At 38.0% G+C, this 17,789-nt stretch overlaps 2 protein-coding genes across 2 annotated transcripts; both read left to right on the forward strand.

The window, feature by feature from the left end:
- The first annotated feature begins 1,641 nt into the window (after positions 1-1,641).
- On the forward strand, positions 1,642-9,726 carry LOC131781583 (DNA endonuclease RBBP8-like). Its single transcript, XM_059098276.2, has 11 exons — positions 1,642-1,820; positions 2,649-2,754; positions 3,181-3,243; positions 3,558-3,631; positions 3,949-4,024; positions 4,683-5,697; positions 5,959-6,160; positions 6,486-6,562; positions 6,644-6,714; positions 8,243-8,342; positions 9,346-9,726. The coding sequence occupies exons 1-11, from the start codon at positions 1,763-1,765 to the stop codon at positions 9,571-9,573; spliced, it is 2,070 nt and encodes a 689-aa protein (XP_058954259.2). The 5' UTR covers positions 1,642-1,762; the 3' UTR covers positions 9,574-9,726.
- A 956-nt stretch (positions 9,727-10,682) lies between these two features.
- Positions 10,683-17,623, forward strand: LOC131781574 (roquin-1). The gene is made up of 10 exons (XM_059098265.2): positions 10,683-10,838; positions 12,310-13,175; positions 13,368-13,415; positions 13,594-13,746; positions 13,991-14,123; positions 14,378-14,463; positions 14,860-14,901; positions 15,133-15,239; positions 15,584-15,768; positions 16,370-17,623. The coding sequence occupies exons 2-9, from the start codon at positions 12,378-12,380 to the stop codon at positions 15,756-15,758; spliced, it is 1,542 nt and encodes a 513-aa protein (XP_058954248.2). The 5' UTR covers positions 10,683-10,838; positions 12,310-12,377; the 3' UTR covers positions 15,759-15,768; positions 16,370-17,623.
- The last annotated feature ends 166 nt before the right edge of the window (positions 17,624-17,789 follow it).

Below are 17,789 nucleotides of genomic sequence, written 5' to 3' on the forward strand. Positions count from 1 at the left end.
AGGAGCATATCTGGTTTTCCCCAGTGTTTAGTCACTTAGGGCTCCCCTGCTTCCCCTTTTCTGTATTCAATCATGTTCTTCCTGGCAGTTAGCTGGTACACATGACCTTTTACAGAGGCAAATAAGAGAGTTTTCCTAAAAGGGCCCTACTATTCTGAAGACTTCTTGTTTTATACATCAGGGCTCAGTTGTTTAAAGGGAAGATAGCATGATCTAACAGTTAACCCTTTAACTCCCATTATTGACCAAGACAGAATTTCTCCCAACAATATCAATACAATATTAAGCAGATAAGTGATGAGAATAAAGAAAAGATCACTTTGGAGATAATTAGTTGATCTAATACTGAATTCTCTGAAGTAACATTATAAGAATTGTATGGTTAACAGTACTGGAAGAGTTACAAATTTGATCTGGGAGTTAAAGGGTTAAATTGCTATCCAGTGCATAAAACGTACTGCACTATCCAACAGATAGAGATTTATCCAGTGGCTAGCATTATCCACTCTTTGAGGAACAAGAGCCTAGATCTCTGCACCAGTCCTGCAGAGTCCTCATGAAACTAATTCTCCCAGCCAGGTGAGAGGAAGGAGAAGACCTTGCTGGTGCCACCAGAGTCTCTTGAAAGGGCTTGTTTAGCCAGCTGCATTCTAGAAATACTTGTTTTGATGCTTGATAATGTCATCTCTTAGGGTAAACAGTTTTTGGCATTTTAAAGGCTGATTTTCTGCCGGGTGGTTGGGCATAGTTCCATGGATACGTAGCATGTGTTATAGGGGTTAAGTACGTGTGCTTCTTGATAACAACTCTTCCCAGCTGACTGTACAAAAACTGACTTTCTGGACCCTTGAGAAGGAAAAAACAGACGGCTAAGTCAAGCTGATAAGGTGGACGAGTTAATTCTGGCAGTCAAAAGTCAAATGTCAAATGCTTGGTACAGGTTGGCATAATCCAAAAGTCACAATTTCAATAATATTTGTAGTCGGTTTTGAAACAAGCATTTAGCATCTCGGGTCGTGAAAATGTGCATTATGTTCGATCGTATACCTTTTTAGAATTTAAAAGTTTTTAAAAAACAAACACATCGAAAGTTTACTGACTGGAAGCAAAGAAAGGCATTAAAATAAGAGTTATTCCGATATATTAAAGTTCACATGGCAACCAGGTGGACAATCAGACATGGTTTGATGCTACTCTGGTTTAAAGATCTAATGGATGTAACCGAGAAGTTATTAGAGGAAGCACTAGACAGGATTGTCGAAACGTTGGGTCTATGAATTGTAACGTCTCGTAACATTCATCAAATCTTTAAACCAGTGTAGCATCAAACCATGTCTTAGAGTTGTTCCGTTTAAAACAAAGCTTTTAAAATACCTTGTGATCTTGATTTGTGTGCCTTGGTAACGAGCGATTTTCGTGTTTCTCTGGTTTGCTTTCCTGCCTTTGATGAGCTCTGTAAGTTCGATCGCATAAACACTCTTCCTCAGTCATGATCCTGTTTACTTTGTCAACAATTTAGGATCTATAATTTTGAGAAGAAACCCTGCGAAGTGTACATCGCCTCCGAGTTCGATCACTCGCTGTAAACACAAAGAAGTGCCAGGCGACTCCTTGGACCCAGTCTCAAAACCGCGGGGTCAACATGGCGGGAAGTTTACACGATGAATGTATCGCTCCAAAAGTTTTTATTCTCTGAACTTAAAATTTGGTCCCTTTAAGCTTCAGATGGAAAGGAATCGGAGTGTAGCTTGGATAATTTCTAATGGAATCATATTCTCTGCTGGAAAAGCTCAAAGAGACCATAAAAAGAGATTTTCAAGGCAAGGTGTAAATTGTGCATGTTAAAGAATCAACATGCAAATAATACTTTATTTTTCTTGGGTGCATAGAGATAGACAAAGACCCTATTCTTTCTCATGGCCCCAAAAATTAAAGTAGCATATTGATCGAAAAGACTCTATTAATCTAAAGCTGTCTGCCTTAAAGAATTTTACTTGAAAAAATCTAAAACACAACTGCCGCACTTTTCGAGTTTGTAAAGAAATCGAGAAAGAGATATATTAAGTCGAGTTTTTATAGAAATTGAGAAAGGGATAATATATCTCTTTCTCAACTTCTTTACAAACTCGATCACCTGCTCAAAAAGAGCTGCAGTTGTTTAAAGAATCTAGATGGGGTCTAACCCTAAGTTCATGGTAACTCTAAATCTCCTTGCCTCAATTAGTTGAACAAAATTGTAAGAGTTTTCTACCATGCCTTGTAGGTCCATCTGTTTGGTTTTAAAAGATTAGCTTGCACTCAAAATTAAGCTTTAGTAGAGTTTAACCAACAGTAGAGAGCAGAGTAGGAGTTCTTCTGCATTTATCAGGCCCACACTTCTCCTCTAACACCTGATAGAGGAGAAGTGAAAAGAAAAATTTCCCCTAACCTTGTGCATCTCTTGCCTCTTGCTTGCCTCCTGTTTGCCTGAAAAATGCAAAAAATGATGCCCAATCTATGAGTTAGGCTGACCATGTCTCTACATAAGGGACAAGAATGTTAAAGCTCTTGTCTTGACTCTTTGGCAAGGGCTGTACATCACTCTGACTTATGCATCCTTCATTATTATAGTATGCACTGAGAAAATTCAATTGTTTCACATTTTTCAGATCTCAGTGACAGATGTACAGAGTCTGATAAAAGGGTTCAGTGCTTGGAGAAAGAAAACAATCAGATAAAGGAGCAAGTCAAGCATTTTCAAGATGAAAATAATCAGTAGGAATTAAATCTTAAACTTAATTTTTAACAAAGTTGTATGACCTCAGTTGTAAAAATGTTTTTGATTCAAAGCAGCAGAATATGAAAGTATGTTATGAAATTAATAGGATTTCTAATTTGCAGAGATTGAGGTGCACGATTTGCAGAAATTTAAGAATAATATTGGTATGCTGGAGGGAAAATTATTCCACTTTCTGTTTGACTCTCAGGAAGGAAAGGAACCATAAATTCTTGAACTTAACTGTTACTGCAATTGTCAAATATTGTATGAACAAAATGTGTAAGTTCATATGTATCTCCCATATGGTTTTCTTAGGATATCCATATTTTGGTTGCAAAATATGTCAATAATTAGTTAGATAAGAGTATTGTTTAGATGCTGATTGTGTTTTCTTGTTATTACTTTCAAACTATTGCCTCAAGTCTTAAAGAAACCTTGGCAAAGGTTGAAAAGGAACTGGCATACAAGGATGAAAAGCTAAAGAGGTTAGAGTAGAAAGATGGGTTGAGATGATGGACTTCTTTGTGTAGACCCTTTAACTCCCAAGATCTCATTAGTAATTCTCCTTACTGTCTGCCATATAGTTCTTGTGATGTTAGTTTGGAGAGTTTGGTATTGAATCAACTAATAATCCCCTAATTAATATTTTTCTTCATTCTCATCAGTTGTCTGCATGATATTGTATTGATATTGTAAGGAGGAATTCTGTCTTGGTCACTCATGGGAGTTAATTCTTCCTCCCCTTTCCCTACATGTATGCTTTTCTTTTTACATCAGTTTTGTGACAATAATATTTCAGGAAATATGATGAACTGCACAGGAAAGAACAATGGTGGGACCAATTTCGAGATGAAACTCAGCGGAGGTTTAAAGGTTGGTTTTTACATACATGATGATATCAAAGTCTTAGACTTGGTCCGGAAATTAAATATTTGGTAAAAACTTTTATTTACCTCTTTTCCTTGATTATGATTTCGCATTTACAGATACTGCAATCTTCAAATAGTTCTTCTCTTTTTCTGTAAATCCCTAGAAACAGATTACAATATAATTACCAAATGAGTGAATTAACTAAATATAATGAATTAGGCTGTGGTGTTAGTCTGTTTGTTTTTCTTTGTTAGAGAAATGGAATGGTTGTTTGCATACAACTTCTGTTTAAATGTTTTTTCCTGTATTTTGCTCTACAGCAATGAAATCATATGGAACATTCCCTCCACACATCCTTGAAAAATATGTAAATAAGGATATTTTCCAGGAGTTGATGTGAGTTGAAAAATCTGTTTCTTACTTTTGCATTAAAGTAAACCCAGGTTGTAGTCCCTGTGTCAATTTTTGGAGGACTAAATTCTAGTTGGCTAATATAAAACTCATGAAATAATTTGAGAGTGAGGGGTGCTAACGAAGAAATTGGTAAAGAGGGATAAGGAAGACTTCAAGTTTGATTAGGTAACATATTTGTCATCTTTTGTTTTAATCCTTTAACTCTCAGATCAAATTTGTAATTCTCCTTTCTGTCAACCCCACAATTCTTATATAATGGTAGTTCAGAGAATTTAGTATTGGATCAACTATTTATCCTCAAAAGGATAATTATTTTTTTTATTCTCATCTCGTATCTGGTTGATATTGTATGGATATTGTAAGGAGAAATTCTGTCTTGGTCATTCATGGGAGTTTAAGGGTTAATCCTCTACACCCTAACATTAATATCCTTATTAACGATACTATTATCTATAAACATTTCCTATGGTACCAATAAAGAGAATATGAGAGCTTCTTTGGCCAGCAATACTATCCTAAATTCTCATAATTTATCCTTAATGCTTGTTTTGGGGATGATACTGTAAGCAGAAATGAATTTGATGTAAGTTACTCCAAGGGATGTAAGGGCTATGAAACTTTTGTGAATTTGTGTCCTCAGGAATAATAATTCTACTAGCTCTTCCTTATACAAAGAAGATTGCCTCGTGATCAACAAGAGGAATGGCAAACTTTCCACCCTTAAAAGCAAGAAGAAGGTTAGATACAACAAAGTGTCAGCCTCGCAGTCAACTGCTGCAGAGGAAGTGAAAACAAATTCTCAAGACAAAGACGAAACACACATCAGTGAAACTGAAGAAAAGGAAAAACTGATAACGGATGATGACGAGGTTTATCCTGATACCAATGAAAGCACAAAACTTTACCATCCTTCTCTACCTGATCAAAGACAAGGAGGCAATATTTCTGCTCATCCCGAGGTTCTTGTTCAAGACACTGAGGATGTGTACACAGAAGAAGTTGGTGATGGCTTCGGTTACTTTATAGGGGCACCTTCTGCAGCAAGTACTCCTCTTGCTGCCGCAAGTTCACTTCGTTTTGATTATGATAATGTTGACGATGGTGATGGTAATGATGATGATGATGATGTGAGTGTCGGTATTCTAGATAATCCAAAACAATATCCGAAGGATGAAACTATGGATATTTTAACTAATGTTAAGTCGCAGCTAGCAAATTTGCCTAAATCAGATTCACAATTTCCAGTTGACTTGTCGTACACACAGCCAGAATCTCCAACGATTCCAAGCCGTACGCGTTCTCTGCAACAAGACATGAACCTGACTGCTGATTGCTCAGTGTCGCTTTTACCTCATGGACTCAAGGCCGAAGAGAAATCTGAGAAACAAGAATGCAAACCCAATTTTGATTCTAAATTGGTTGAAGACAATGTTAAAACAGAAATCGAGAATGAGCAAATGGAAAAACAACCTCCATCAATGAAAGCTGGAAGCACTTGCAAAAGCAAATCAACCAAACAGACAACTTTGGACACAAACTTTTTCAGCACGAAAGGGGCTTTGAGCAAAAATGATTTTACCTCTGGGAAGAGAAAGAGGGACACTTCAGGGGAATTTGATGATCAAAAGTCCCGTGGAAAAAAAGAAGATTTTAGGGTTAGTTAATTATATACTTTTTACGTTCAGTGTTTCAGTTAAAGTCTTTCCGTCAAAACTAAGACAAACTTTTCACTTTTGGAATTCATGATTGTGTCGTATAATTTAGTTTGACGATTTTACGCATTAAGTAGCGAAACAGCGCAAGGCCATGGTGCAATTATTGAGAGTTTATTGAAAACTGGTGAAGCGGAATTAGCACGGATTAGTAAGGATAACTTTGACAGATTCATTATTTTTTTGGAACCATGTATTTGTTAGGGGGAAAAATTTAAGACTTTGTTCAAAGTACCTACGGCACCACCGCCAAAAACATCCGAAGTGATTCTACTGGAGGAATTTCCTTCACGCAGAGCTGATAAGAAGTCTTTTACCACTCCGTTGGGTAGCAGTGGAGATATCACAGGGCTGTACACGAGTGGTATGGACCTGTTTGGTAATATGGATGAACACTGCTCATCAGGTAATCACTAGAATTGAAGAACATTGCTTTCTTAAGCGCTCTGCGATTTGTTAAGAGCTCGCGCCGCTTTTGCAACCAATCAGATGCAGGACCGAACCAATCGTGACTTGGTCGCACGAATCGTTTCACTCGGGCTTGGACATGATCATGTACTTCTTCTTAGATTCTTCACGGGCTTGTTGTTGCATTTGCATTGCTTTCAACCTCTTCGTCGATTGTGTCGAATCTGAAATTAATTCCAATGTGCAAGTAGCGGCTGAATCTTAGGTGTTCTCAGTTTTCTTTAGTTATTATTTTTGCTGCATGTGTATCTTTTCATTGTTAGATGTGCAACAGGACAGTGAAAAAGAAGGTCTTTGCCTGGAGAACGACGGAAAAGAAAATTTTACAGGCAAAAATGAGGTACTGACTGAGCTAATACTTCGGCCAAACGCACTTTCACCAAATGTTAAATAACAAGTTACCTTTTTTTCTTATAAACAGAAGTATAGCAGTAAGTCTTCGCAAGAAAACAGGCCGAAAGATACGAATGAGTGTTCAAAAATGAGAGTCAGGTATTTGGTATTTGAATTTATCAATTCCATCCAGTAGTTGAGCTAACGAGACATATACAGGTGTTTTGATAAGCTTTTTTCCATGGGGCATTAGGCGGCTGTACCCGGGAGAGGTCCGTAAGTCGAAACCTAAACACGAGCTTGCTCGTATGCTAAACGGACGGCGGTGAGAGGAGTAATGGACAGCGGTAGACCGCTGTAAATCAGCTCTTTATGAAACTTACCCCTGCATACGAGATATGCCATGATGCTGATTCGTATAGCTACCGGAACTTCCTCCCCCTCGGATGAGATGCTAGTCTATACTGGGTTACCCATGGTCTCCGTGAGGGTTTGCAGTTAGCATAGGTAACAACATGATTTCGAGTGCAATTTGGTGTAAATAAAGACGACAAAATTGTACGAGACCGTAGGGCGAGTGCAATTTGTGAAAATTTTACAAGTGTTTATTACACCAAATTGCTCGAGAATTCATTTTATTAGTTTTTAATAATGTACATGAAAGAACATCGCAGAAAGTCAAGACCGACGAAATTTTGAAAGCGTGCGCGCGCTATTTGTAATTTGCACCCGTGTTACAAATTTGCACTCGTGTTACATGAGAATACACTCGTTTTCAGCCAATCAGAAGCGCCTTACTTTTTCATGTACATTATTACAGAATTTACAGGTAGGCGGGGAAAAGCCCTCTGAGTGTTAGCCTACGTGTAGCCGCACCCTTCCTCCCCAAAGGTGAAACAGAGGCGCCTACATTTTACCTTTGGGGGAAGGGTGCGGCTACACGTAGGCCCTCTGAGGGTAAGTTGTATACAAGTGACGAAATGATCCTCGAGGGTGAGCTGCAACTGAAGAAACTGCGGAAAAAGTAGCTTTAACCCTTTATATAGTATATATATTCTCCATACCCCTCTCTATAAGTTTCTACTGATACTGACAAGGAGAATTGATATGAAGATCAAAACCTCCAAGGCGGCGATCATTTCCTTTATTCTCATAATCTTAATGAATGGTTGAGCAGTATTACTGTAAGGAGAACTTAGATACCGGTTACTCTTAGGGTTTAGCCCTTTAACTCCCATGAGTGACCAAGATAGAATTTCTCCTTACAATATCAATACAATATCAAACAGATAAGTGATGAGAATAGAGAAAAATATCAATTTGGGGATGATTAATTGATCCAATACTAAATTCTCTGAACTAACATTACATGAATTGGATGGTTGACAGAAAGGAGAATTTCAAATTTGATCTGGTAGATAAAGGGTTAAAGGGTCAAGAGATTTAGGCCTCGACGAGATTCGAGCCCATGCCTTCTAGGTACTAGTTCATTTGAGCAGCAAGGCCACATTTTGAAAGTGAGGCAAATTTTTGAGAATTCTTTGTTCCCATAAAGGAATGCTCCTCTTGAATTTGTCTTTCTTCCGACATATGGCTTTTTAGCTCAGTTAAAAATATTGTATTAAACGCGTACATCAATATTATTATTGCTAACGCTGGTGAATCATTCCCTCCTAAATTTGACTAGGAATAATGACGCTGAACCAAATTATAAATACGTAGAAGTTGTCCGGAAGAAAGATGAAAGAGCCAAGCTGAACGGCTATAAATGTCGTGACTGCCAAGAGGTAACATGCTAGATTACTTTGACAGAAAAAAATAGTCCACTGAGTGAAAAAGTGAACTAAGACATTCCATGCTGGAATTTGGCCCAAAAGGCACTAGGTACAGGAAAACTTAGGCACGAAGAATACAGGAATTTTAAAGGCTTTTGAAACGAACAAAACATACTAAAGAAGCAAGGCAGATCTTTTCATCGGTTTTTTTTGTGGAAGTAATTTCTTCCTTGTATAGGGGGAATATGCATCATCAAGAACCTGTAGATTACTAAATAAGTTTAAAGTTAATAGTGTTTTAAATGGTATTTAACATGACAGTGGAGATCTTCCTAGAAAGACCTTATTCCTGTTTTCTCGTCACCATATTCCTACCAATAACGTAGCTCCACTTTCTGCATATAAACCCACACACAACCCACAATTCCTCCAATCGCTCTGACGAAGGGCTAACCCTCAAAATGTCAGCTTTTTTACCCTTTACGGTGGCCAATTTACGTTTTCAACTCAATTGTTAACACTAAATTACCTGCTATACTCTCCCACCGACGCAGCACCACAGCTTCTTTAGAAACCTACCACCTTTAGACCTAATCGCTGACGAGAGGTCATAAAAGAATGTCTGTTTTGGTTTAAGCCTTACAAAAGTTGGAACATGTGACCTGTTTTTCTCTCATTTTTGTTTAGTTTGAGAGCAACAGATAAAAATCAATTCAGCCGTTGGCGAAATTTATTCCCTTGTTTTTGTCCTTTTTTTAGGATTTGTATTGTATTGGCTAATATGCTGTTCTTCACGATGGGCGACTTTTTTCAGTCTGTGCGTCAAAGTTTCGGTGTTTCGTGACGAGTCAGTTAGAGTTGAGAAATGTCAAGCCGATTGTTGACAGTGGTCTCTCGAGTTCTCTTTTACATATCTAGATAATTTCATCTGTTTTGCAAATGTGATAAATTAGGTTTTGCTATTGTGATTGCCAATCGAAATGCGCTCCAAGACAGATATCCCTTTTCTTTTCAGTACTACCAGGGCCTTGATCTTCCCGAAGATGAGCTGAAAAAACGTTTGAAGCACTGTTCTCGTCACCGAGCGAAGTTTTCACCACCCCCGTCCACTCCGCCAGGCTTTTGGAATTTAAGCTTTCCGGATACCCAAGAGTATATGGCTAAGGGCTATTTGAAGACCGAGTCGGAAGCACCGGCTCCGAAGAGACTTCGGAAAACACGACGGAATAGGATCGCAAAGTGAAGTGTCTTTTCGAAGATTAACGATGAATTGCGAAGTTGACATGAAGATGTCACGATCGCTGATTTCTCGGGTTATCCGTGTGGTAACGAAGAAAACTGATTGGTGGAAGATGATACGAGGCATAATACAAATATAGAACTGTATTGTGAACAAGCCTCATGCATTTATACTAGAATGTACTGCTTGTCAATTTTTTTCTTAAGTGTGTACATGTCGAGAAATATTACGAGGAGCCAATGGCAACTCACTACAAGAAAACATGCCTGCAGCGCGGAAAAATGCGATTGAGCAAGTCGCCATTGGTTTAAGTTTTGAATCCAATTGCTTTTTAAAGTGGCGCGAGTTTCCTAGATAAATCTCCTATTCAGAGCAATCTTGGATAACTTTCAACACTTTTCTTTAGAGCGTATTTCGATCGAGCGTCATAAAACCAAAGTCAGCGTAATCACAACGACCTATCTGACGAAAAAAATGTCGCTGGGGGCAAATGGGAACCCAAATATCAGAAAATTGTCCCCTTAGTTCAACAAAGTCTGCCATGAGAAACGATAACGACTGTTTATGAAAATCCTTCCGTAAATCTAGTTGTAATTTATTGATCCACGAGTGTATTTTCAGAAATTCCAACATGCGTTCTTAAAGTATCCTGATTTGAACTAAATTATTTTGAATCAAATACTTCCCAATCACCTTTCTCGTTCCACTCCCTGTCTTGCAAGAGACGACGGAGAAAATTCCTTGGGGACCTGAATCCAAATAGATTTGCATTTTCAGCGCCATTTTTGAAGCGAACAGGATCAACACGAATAGCTCACTTGCCCTTGCAGTTCATTCCTGCATTTAGCAGAAGGGCGATTTAAAGAATTGTCCTTCCTTGCCCATATGACAGTGATTGCGTGATTGCGTTTGTCCTTGAGAACCATATTGAATACGCGACAAATACGAGCAAGAAATATTTTTACACATTCAAAATAAATCGATTAACATTTACCTATGGCGAAAGAAAAAAGGAATGGCCTAACGTTTATGGAATGTGCGGCTAACATCCGCCAATTTCCGCTGCTTTAACCGAAAATGAAATTCATTGAAAATGAAGCTACCACAATGCAATGCAATCGGAGTGCGCACATCTTTTTTAAGAGCGATTTTGCCGCAATTCAGCATTGAGTTCCTGCTTTCTTGGAAAGGCCTTTGAATAGTTCAAGGCATTGTTTGTACATGCTAGTGTTTTCCAGTGTTGGATAGCGGCTTTGTACATGTCTAAGGTGAGTGAATGAGGCGAAGATCGACTTTGCAGTCTTGGGAACGTGCAGACCGACTGCACTTCAACAGGAAGTCTCCTTAGTCTTTTCGCTTATGATTGCATTTCTCGTTTTGGTCACGAAACATCTTGCTTGGGAATTCGAAAGTTCAGAGAGCTCATCTCTCGTAATCTTTCAAAGAACGTCTAATCAAACATTTCAAAGTTCTGGATAAGGGCTTTGATCAACTTTTATAGGTATTTGTTTTCGATCACAGCTGTACCTAGTCATTAACATAAATAAACATCTACGTACTAGTCGCCGGTTCGATGCGGTTGTAGTATTTTGGAATGTTTCTCAAGCTTTTCGCGGTATTCATGACCAGGAGATAGTTTACTTTGCGAAAGGAAGCAAGATTGCTGGGAACATATTCCAACGTAATCAACGAGAAAAGTTCATTTGCAGCCATTTATAGTAACATAAACAACGGAACTATTTTCTTGTCCATACATGTATCATGTATGAGCATCGTGTCTTGGCGCAACATAGAGCCATGGTGTTGTAATTAATTATGAGCAATCATAGCATGATTGTTTAACCTCTTACACCCTAACGTCAGTCTGCATATTCTCCATTCTGTTCTTCATACATTTCTTGAGGTCGTGACGAGGAGAATTTGTCGAACAATCAAGAGTTTCTTTAGTTGGCGATCATTTCCTCCATTCTCATGAACTTACTGTTTTATTTGGGGGTGATACTGTAAGGAGAATCTAGATGCTAGTCACTCTTAGAGGTTACAACATGATTCTGCCTTTCTTCTTTTAATACCATGAAAGGTTTTAGGAATAAACTTTTTGATTCAAACAACAGGTGCTGGAAGAGCAATTTTATAGATAAAATTTAGAAGCTCTCGTACAATGTGAAGAGGGGCATATCATTCCTATGAGTTTTAAAGGATATTTATGAAAGTATCAATGGACTTAACATATGACTCGCTGCTTTGGAAGTTATTTTCCATTGTCCTTCTACTTTCAAACTATGGTCAGTCCAATAAGGAGTCTTAAAGCAATATAAGGGGATTTTGGTCTTTTTGTGTAGGAGGAGAGAGTAATATCTTGGATATGAAACTATATCAACAGAAACAGAAGTTTTCTGGTATGATTTGAGTTTTTGATGAGTTATGTGCTTTTGGTTCATTTTTGAGTTGTCTGATTGTCAAGCTGTTAATAAGTGTTTCAAGAAGAAAGGGTGTATTATGGTGCAAAATTCTTTCATGCAAGGCTGACTGAAATATTTCTAAACAGGAAACTCTTTCTTCTTTGTAATGTTTAATTTACAGTCTTTCGTTTTATTCCTAAGACATAGACTAGTATAGTTATTTTGAGATGTCTTGATATTGGTGTTGTGTTGGTAAAAATAATTTTGTAGCCTCCTTTTGTGTGATGTATGATGTTTGTAACAAGTTTGTGTCTTATTGTTTATTATTTCATTGCAGGATACTCATGGTATTAAGCATCAATAAATTTCCGTAAAACTGCTGTGTGTGCATTAGTGGTATCAATTATGCCGATTCAAAAACCTCAAGGGACAGAATTTCTTCAGTGTCCAATATGTTACAAGGAATTTGACAATCATGATCGGCAGCCAATCAGCTTGGGATGTGGACACACATTTTGTGTTTCCTGCTTGTCAAAACTGTCTAAAACACAGTGCCCTACTGATCAGGCTTCTGTAGAGACAGATATATCCAAACTTCCATACAACTATGCTTTGCTTCAATTAGTTGGAGAAGAAATGCCAGACAATAGGCTTCCCCCAATTGACAGTCTTAGAGAATATGCCACTTATTATTTAAATTCAAAAAGCTGTATTGAAAAGCTTGCCCTGTTCTTGAAACCTGTCAGTGGCTCTGGTAATGGTACAGTGAATGGAAAAGTCAATGGCAGCACCCGTAATGGTTCTGTCAACAGCAATGGGAATAACGTCCTTACGAGACCCATGCAGAGGAAGCTTGTGACATTAGTTAACTGTCAATTGGCTGAGGGTGAAGGAAGATCTAGAGCCATGCGTGCAGCCAGAAGTTTGGGAGAAAGGACAGTTACAGAGCTCATTTTATTGCATCAACAAGTCTCAGCTAATATATGGGCTGCTGTACGGAATCGTGGTTGTCAGTTTTTAGGACCAGCTATTCAGGAAGAAGCTTTGAAACTGATTTTGTTGGCTCTTGAGGGTGGTGAGGCTTTGTCTAGAAAGGTTTTGGTTCTTTTTGTGGTCCAGAAGCTGGAATCTGTGTTTCCACAGGCTTCCAAAACAAGTATTGGCCATGTAGTGCAGTTGCTTTACAGAGCATCCTGTTTTAAGGTGAGTTTATGCTTTATGCTCCATTAAGGTGGATTTCAGTGGATGTCTGTTAAATTGTCACTAAAAAGTGCACTGAGATTTTTGTTATGTAGGAAATTGAGTATGCTTGTAATATATATTAAATGTAATTAAGAGGTCTCTGTGTATTTAAAAGTGTTGAACTGCAAATATTGACTCAATTTTTTCATTCAGGTCGAGGAAAAGAACAATGAGCCATCTCTAATGCAGCTCAAAGAACAGGTACTGTTTCTTTGAAAAATTTAATAAGTGTTTTCAGATGTAACTACCATTAAATTCACATGTTAGTTATTTCTTTCCATTGAATAAACAGTGGTTAATAATTGTGTTGGTTGTGCTTTTTAGACTTAAAAACATTATATCATTCTTTTTTTTTTTTCTTTTTTTTTTTTGCTATCAGTACCGTACTTATGATGCACTGCGGAAAGTACATGATGCACAGATAGTGCAAATTGCAACAGAGGCAGGGCTGCGCATTCTCCCAGACAAGTGGTCCTCACTGCTCTACGGTGACATGGATCACAAGTCTCACATGCAATCTATCATTGACAAGGTGTGTTGTTAGTTATGGCTTCAGCTTTAATGAAGTAAAACTGTACATTTAATACAATGGATCTAAGCTAGTTTGAAATTTTTGATATCACTATTCAAGATTTAAAGCAGCAGGGCTATTATTGTATTTTTATCATGGGAAGACCTGTGAATTTTTTAATGGAGTGTTATGGTTTGCATCACAAGTTTATCCCAAAAAATGGTAGCATTACAGTTAAAACTAATTTCTTTTATTTTGTTTTCAGCTCCAAACCCCTGCCTCATTCTCCCAGAGCATCCAAGAGCTGATCATTGCCCTACAGAGATCTGGTGATCCTGGGAATCTCTGTCAAATGAGAGATCAGTTTGAATTACTGTCCCACATTGATGCATCTCCAGGTTTGTGTGGCAGTCTTTTTTGCAAGAATGGCAATTTGTTGCATACAGAAGCACATGAATTTTCATTGACTGGAGCTTGAATAAGTTCTTGACATAAGTGGCCTGGTTTGGCCGAGTTATTCACTACAGCTTTGGGATCATATACATGTAGACACCCCAGTTGCACAGTCAATTACAAATACATGTACTTCAAGGCCAGAAACAATTGCATTACCAGTTGAGATAACATGTGTCTTTGATTTTTTTTCCTGCAGAGGCATCATGTCCAGCTTGGGATGAGCTAGAACAAGCCATGGTTTCTGTACATTCTGTGGTCCACAGATTTGTTGACTTTTCAAAAGTGAGCAATGGTGTTTTTGTCTTTTAAAATAAAATCCACTCATTTCTTGATTTGAGTCTCTTTTGATTACATGGAAACTACATGAGAGCTCTTTTGGCAGATGCAGGATGATCATTGTGATTAATGTTGCTTTTGGTTCTGTTCTTTCATATTCAAAAGGCTAATTTGAAACATCTGCAGGCCCTTTTTACAAAAGAACAGATTAAAAAAAAAAAACTAGATGCATGCATAAGCATCAAGAGCAGCTGTTGAACATTTAAGGGTCTCCTTTGTTTAACAGACAAGTCTTGCATTTCCAAAAATATATCATAACCATTGGTAACAGTTTAGTAATTTTAAAAGTACTGAGTAGTCTAAAGGATGGATTATGTTTTTCCTTTATTTTGATGATATCAGTCACATGGCAGAGGAATGAAAGGATCTGGTGATCCACCACAAGTAAGTACAATTTGAAGTTTTTGTTGTTGTTGTTGTTGTTGTTGTTGTAAATTTCTTTAATTTCCAGTGATCTTGATTTAGTCTAGCTAACTGTAGTCTTATTTGTGCGTCAGTTCAGGCAGGTGTACTGGTAAACTTGGTCTAGATTGTCCTTAAGAGTCAAGTAGTAAGCCTATTATTTACATTGGTTCTTTTTGGGACAGTAGCAATTTTTTTCCTTTTCTTTTTTAGTCACACAACAACAAGTTCAAAACCAGTATGTGCAGGGATCACACTTGGGGGGGATGTCCAAGAGGTCCCCGCTGTACATTTGCACACTCAAAGGAGGAGCTAGAGAAGTGGGTGTTGATCTGATTCTTTGCTTTAAAGTTTGCAAATTAATGTTTTTCATGCTAAGCTATTCTCAGGTCCAAATACTAATGTGTGTTTTTTTTGTTGCATTATCCTAAAGTCTAATTTCCAAATCCTACAATAAATATTTGGACATGAATCACAAATGACCTCTTACTGACTAGCATTATCAGCCATGTCCCAAATTCAAGTTTCCTTCTATGATCATGGGCTGTTTATTATGTCTTGGAAAAATGATAATAAATACTGATCTAAACATGATTTTTTTCAACGACCAGGGTTTGAGCAGTAATCCTTGTTCTTCATTAACGCGCGTCACTTTTAATCGCAGGTTTGGTAAAAGAAGAGCTCAGAGGCCTCGGCCCTCACCCATTGGTAGAGGACCAGCACCATCTGTGGCACCAGATCAGTTTTCACCCCTTGAAAATGGTTGTGATGGCAGTCCAACAGCTACCCAGGCTCCTACAAATTGTGTCAACGGCTCTGCAAGATCATCTCCTCTTTAAATTTCTCCTGGTAAGGAGAGATAAAAACTTTTGTTCATCGGTTTTTTTGGTGTGGAAGTAATTGCTTCTGCGTATAGGGGGAATATGTATCTTCAAGAAACTGTAGATTACTAAATAAATTTGAAGTTAACAGTGTTTCAAATGATATTTGTTTTGACGGTAAAGATCTTCCTAAGGAGACCTAATCGCTGACGAGATGTCCTGAGAGAATGGCTGTTTTGGCTTAAGCCATAAAAAAGTTGAAACATGTTACCTGTTATTCTTTCATTTTTGTTTAGTTTGAAAGTAATAGATAAGAATCAATTCAATCATTGGCAAAAGATCCTTTTATTCCCTTTTGTTTTTTTAGGGTTTGTATTGTATTGGCTAACGTGACGTTCTTTACGATGGGCGACTTTTTTTCTGTCTGTACGTCAAAGTTTCGGTGTTTCGCAACGAGTCATTCAGAGTTGAGAAATGTTAAATCGATTGTTGACAGTGGTCTCTCGAGTTCTCTTTTAAATATTCAGATAATGTCGTCTGTTCTGACTTGCAAATGTGATAAATTAGGTTTTGCTACTGTGATTACTAATCGAAATGTGCTCCATGACAGATATCCCTTTTCTTTTCAGTACTACCAGGGCCTTGATCTTCCCGAGGATGAGCTGAAAAAACGTTTGAAGCATTGTTCTCGTCACCGAGCGAAGTTTTCACCACCACCGTCCACTCCTCCAGGTTTTTAGAACTCAAGCTTTCCGGATACCCAAGAGCATATGGATAAGGGCTATTTAAAGACCGAGTCGGAAGCACCGGCTCCGAAGAGACTTCGGAAAACACGACGGAATAGGATCGCAAAGTGAGGAGTCTTTTCGAAGATTAACAATGAATTGCGAAGTTGACTTGAAGATATTTCGCTGATTGCTCGAATTATCCATGTGGTAACGAAGAAAACTTATTAGAGGAAGATGATATGAGGCATAATGCAAATAAAGAATTGTAATTTATACAAGCCACGTTGAAACCAGAATGTATTGCTTGTCAATTTTTTTCTTAAGTGTGTACATGGAATATTCAAGGGTCGGCAAGAGGAAAGAAAGAAAAAAGTTATCAGTAGCGAAATTTGCTGGTATTGATGGTGTCAATTACTTGGTGGGAGATAGGGGGATACCCCCCCCCCCCTCCCACTTTAAGTATTCCCTTGAAATGATACACGCAAAGAATTTTTTTTTCGCTCAGTATCTGTATTCACCTTTGTTTACCTTTTCCGTCTTTTTAAAGTTTCAAGAAACAAAGATGAATGCTTGGTCATGAAGCGAAATAAGCTGCTCTTTGTGTGTTAGATATGATTCCATCTCTTTTCGTGGTTGACTTTTCTTTCAATGTGAAGAAGCGCGAATCCTGCGTTTGGTATCGCGAATGAAAGCGACAACTTCTTCCAAGTCGTTCATTTCCTCTGTTCGGAGTGGTTTAATCCTCACTCTACGACTACAATAAAAAAGGCGTATCGAAAATGTAATATTGAATGTAATATTAAAAAGGGATCAGACGATAATAAAAGAATTATGAAATGGGAAAGTTATAAAGCCAGCATAACCATCCTTTATAAAGTTACAGTAGTTCTGTTTGAATGCGGTAATACTGGTGCTAGATCGTATATTAAGGGTTAGAGAGTTCCAAAGTATTGCGGCTGTAACAAGGAAAGTTTTTCCACCTTTTGTGTCACGGTTATACTTAGGACAGCATATAGCTATATCAGCATAGCGTGAAGTTCTGGTAGACGTGTCGCTGATACGCACTGATCTACTACCTAAACACTCTGGGCATTGTCCATTTAAGCATTTGTAGAATAAGCGTAATTTATTTACCTTGATCTCGTCCTAAGAGGGTAGCCAGTCTACTCTCTTGAATAGGGTCACAGTAGGTTGGTCTCTCGTTTTATTAAGGCTTAAAATAAAAGAAGCTGCTCTGTTCTGAAGACGAAAAATTCGTCTAATGTTACATTTTGGTGTTGAACCCCAGACTGCTCCGCCGTATAAGAATGCAGTTATAGTT

Source organism: Pocillopora verrucosa, chromosome 5 (assembly GCF_036669915.1).
Source record: "Pocillopora verrucosa isolate sample1 chromosome 5, ASM3666991v2, whole genome shotgun sequence".
Lineage (NCBI taxonomy): Eukaryota > Metazoa > Cnidaria > Anthozoa > Scleractinia > Pocilloporidae > Pocillopora > Pocillopora verrucosa.

Coding starts and splice junctions, on each gene's coding strand:
- LOC131781583 (XM_059098276.2), top strand. CDS start 1,763: ATGGAATCATATTCTCTGCTGGAAAAGCTCAAAGAGACCATAAAAAGA. Junction 1,821..2,648: donor CATAAAAAGAGATTTTCAAG/GCAAGGTGTAAA, acceptor CACATTTTTCAG/ATCTCAGTGACAGATGTACA. Junction 6,715..8,242: donor TGTTCAAAAATGAGAGTCAG/GTATTTGGTATT, acceptor AAATTTGACTAG/GAATAATGACGCTGAACCAA.
- LOC131781574 (XM_059098265.2), top strand. CDS start 12,378: ATGCCGATTCAAAAACCTCAAGGGACAGAATTTCTTCAGTGTCCAATA. Junction 13,416..13,593: donor TAATGCAGCTCAAAGAACAG/GTACTGTTTCTT, acceptor TTTTGCTATCAG/TACCGTACTTATGATGCACT. Junction 14,464..14,859: donor GATTTGTTGACTTTTCAAAA/GTGAGCAATGGT, acceptor TGATGATATCAG/TCACATGGCAGAGGAATGAA.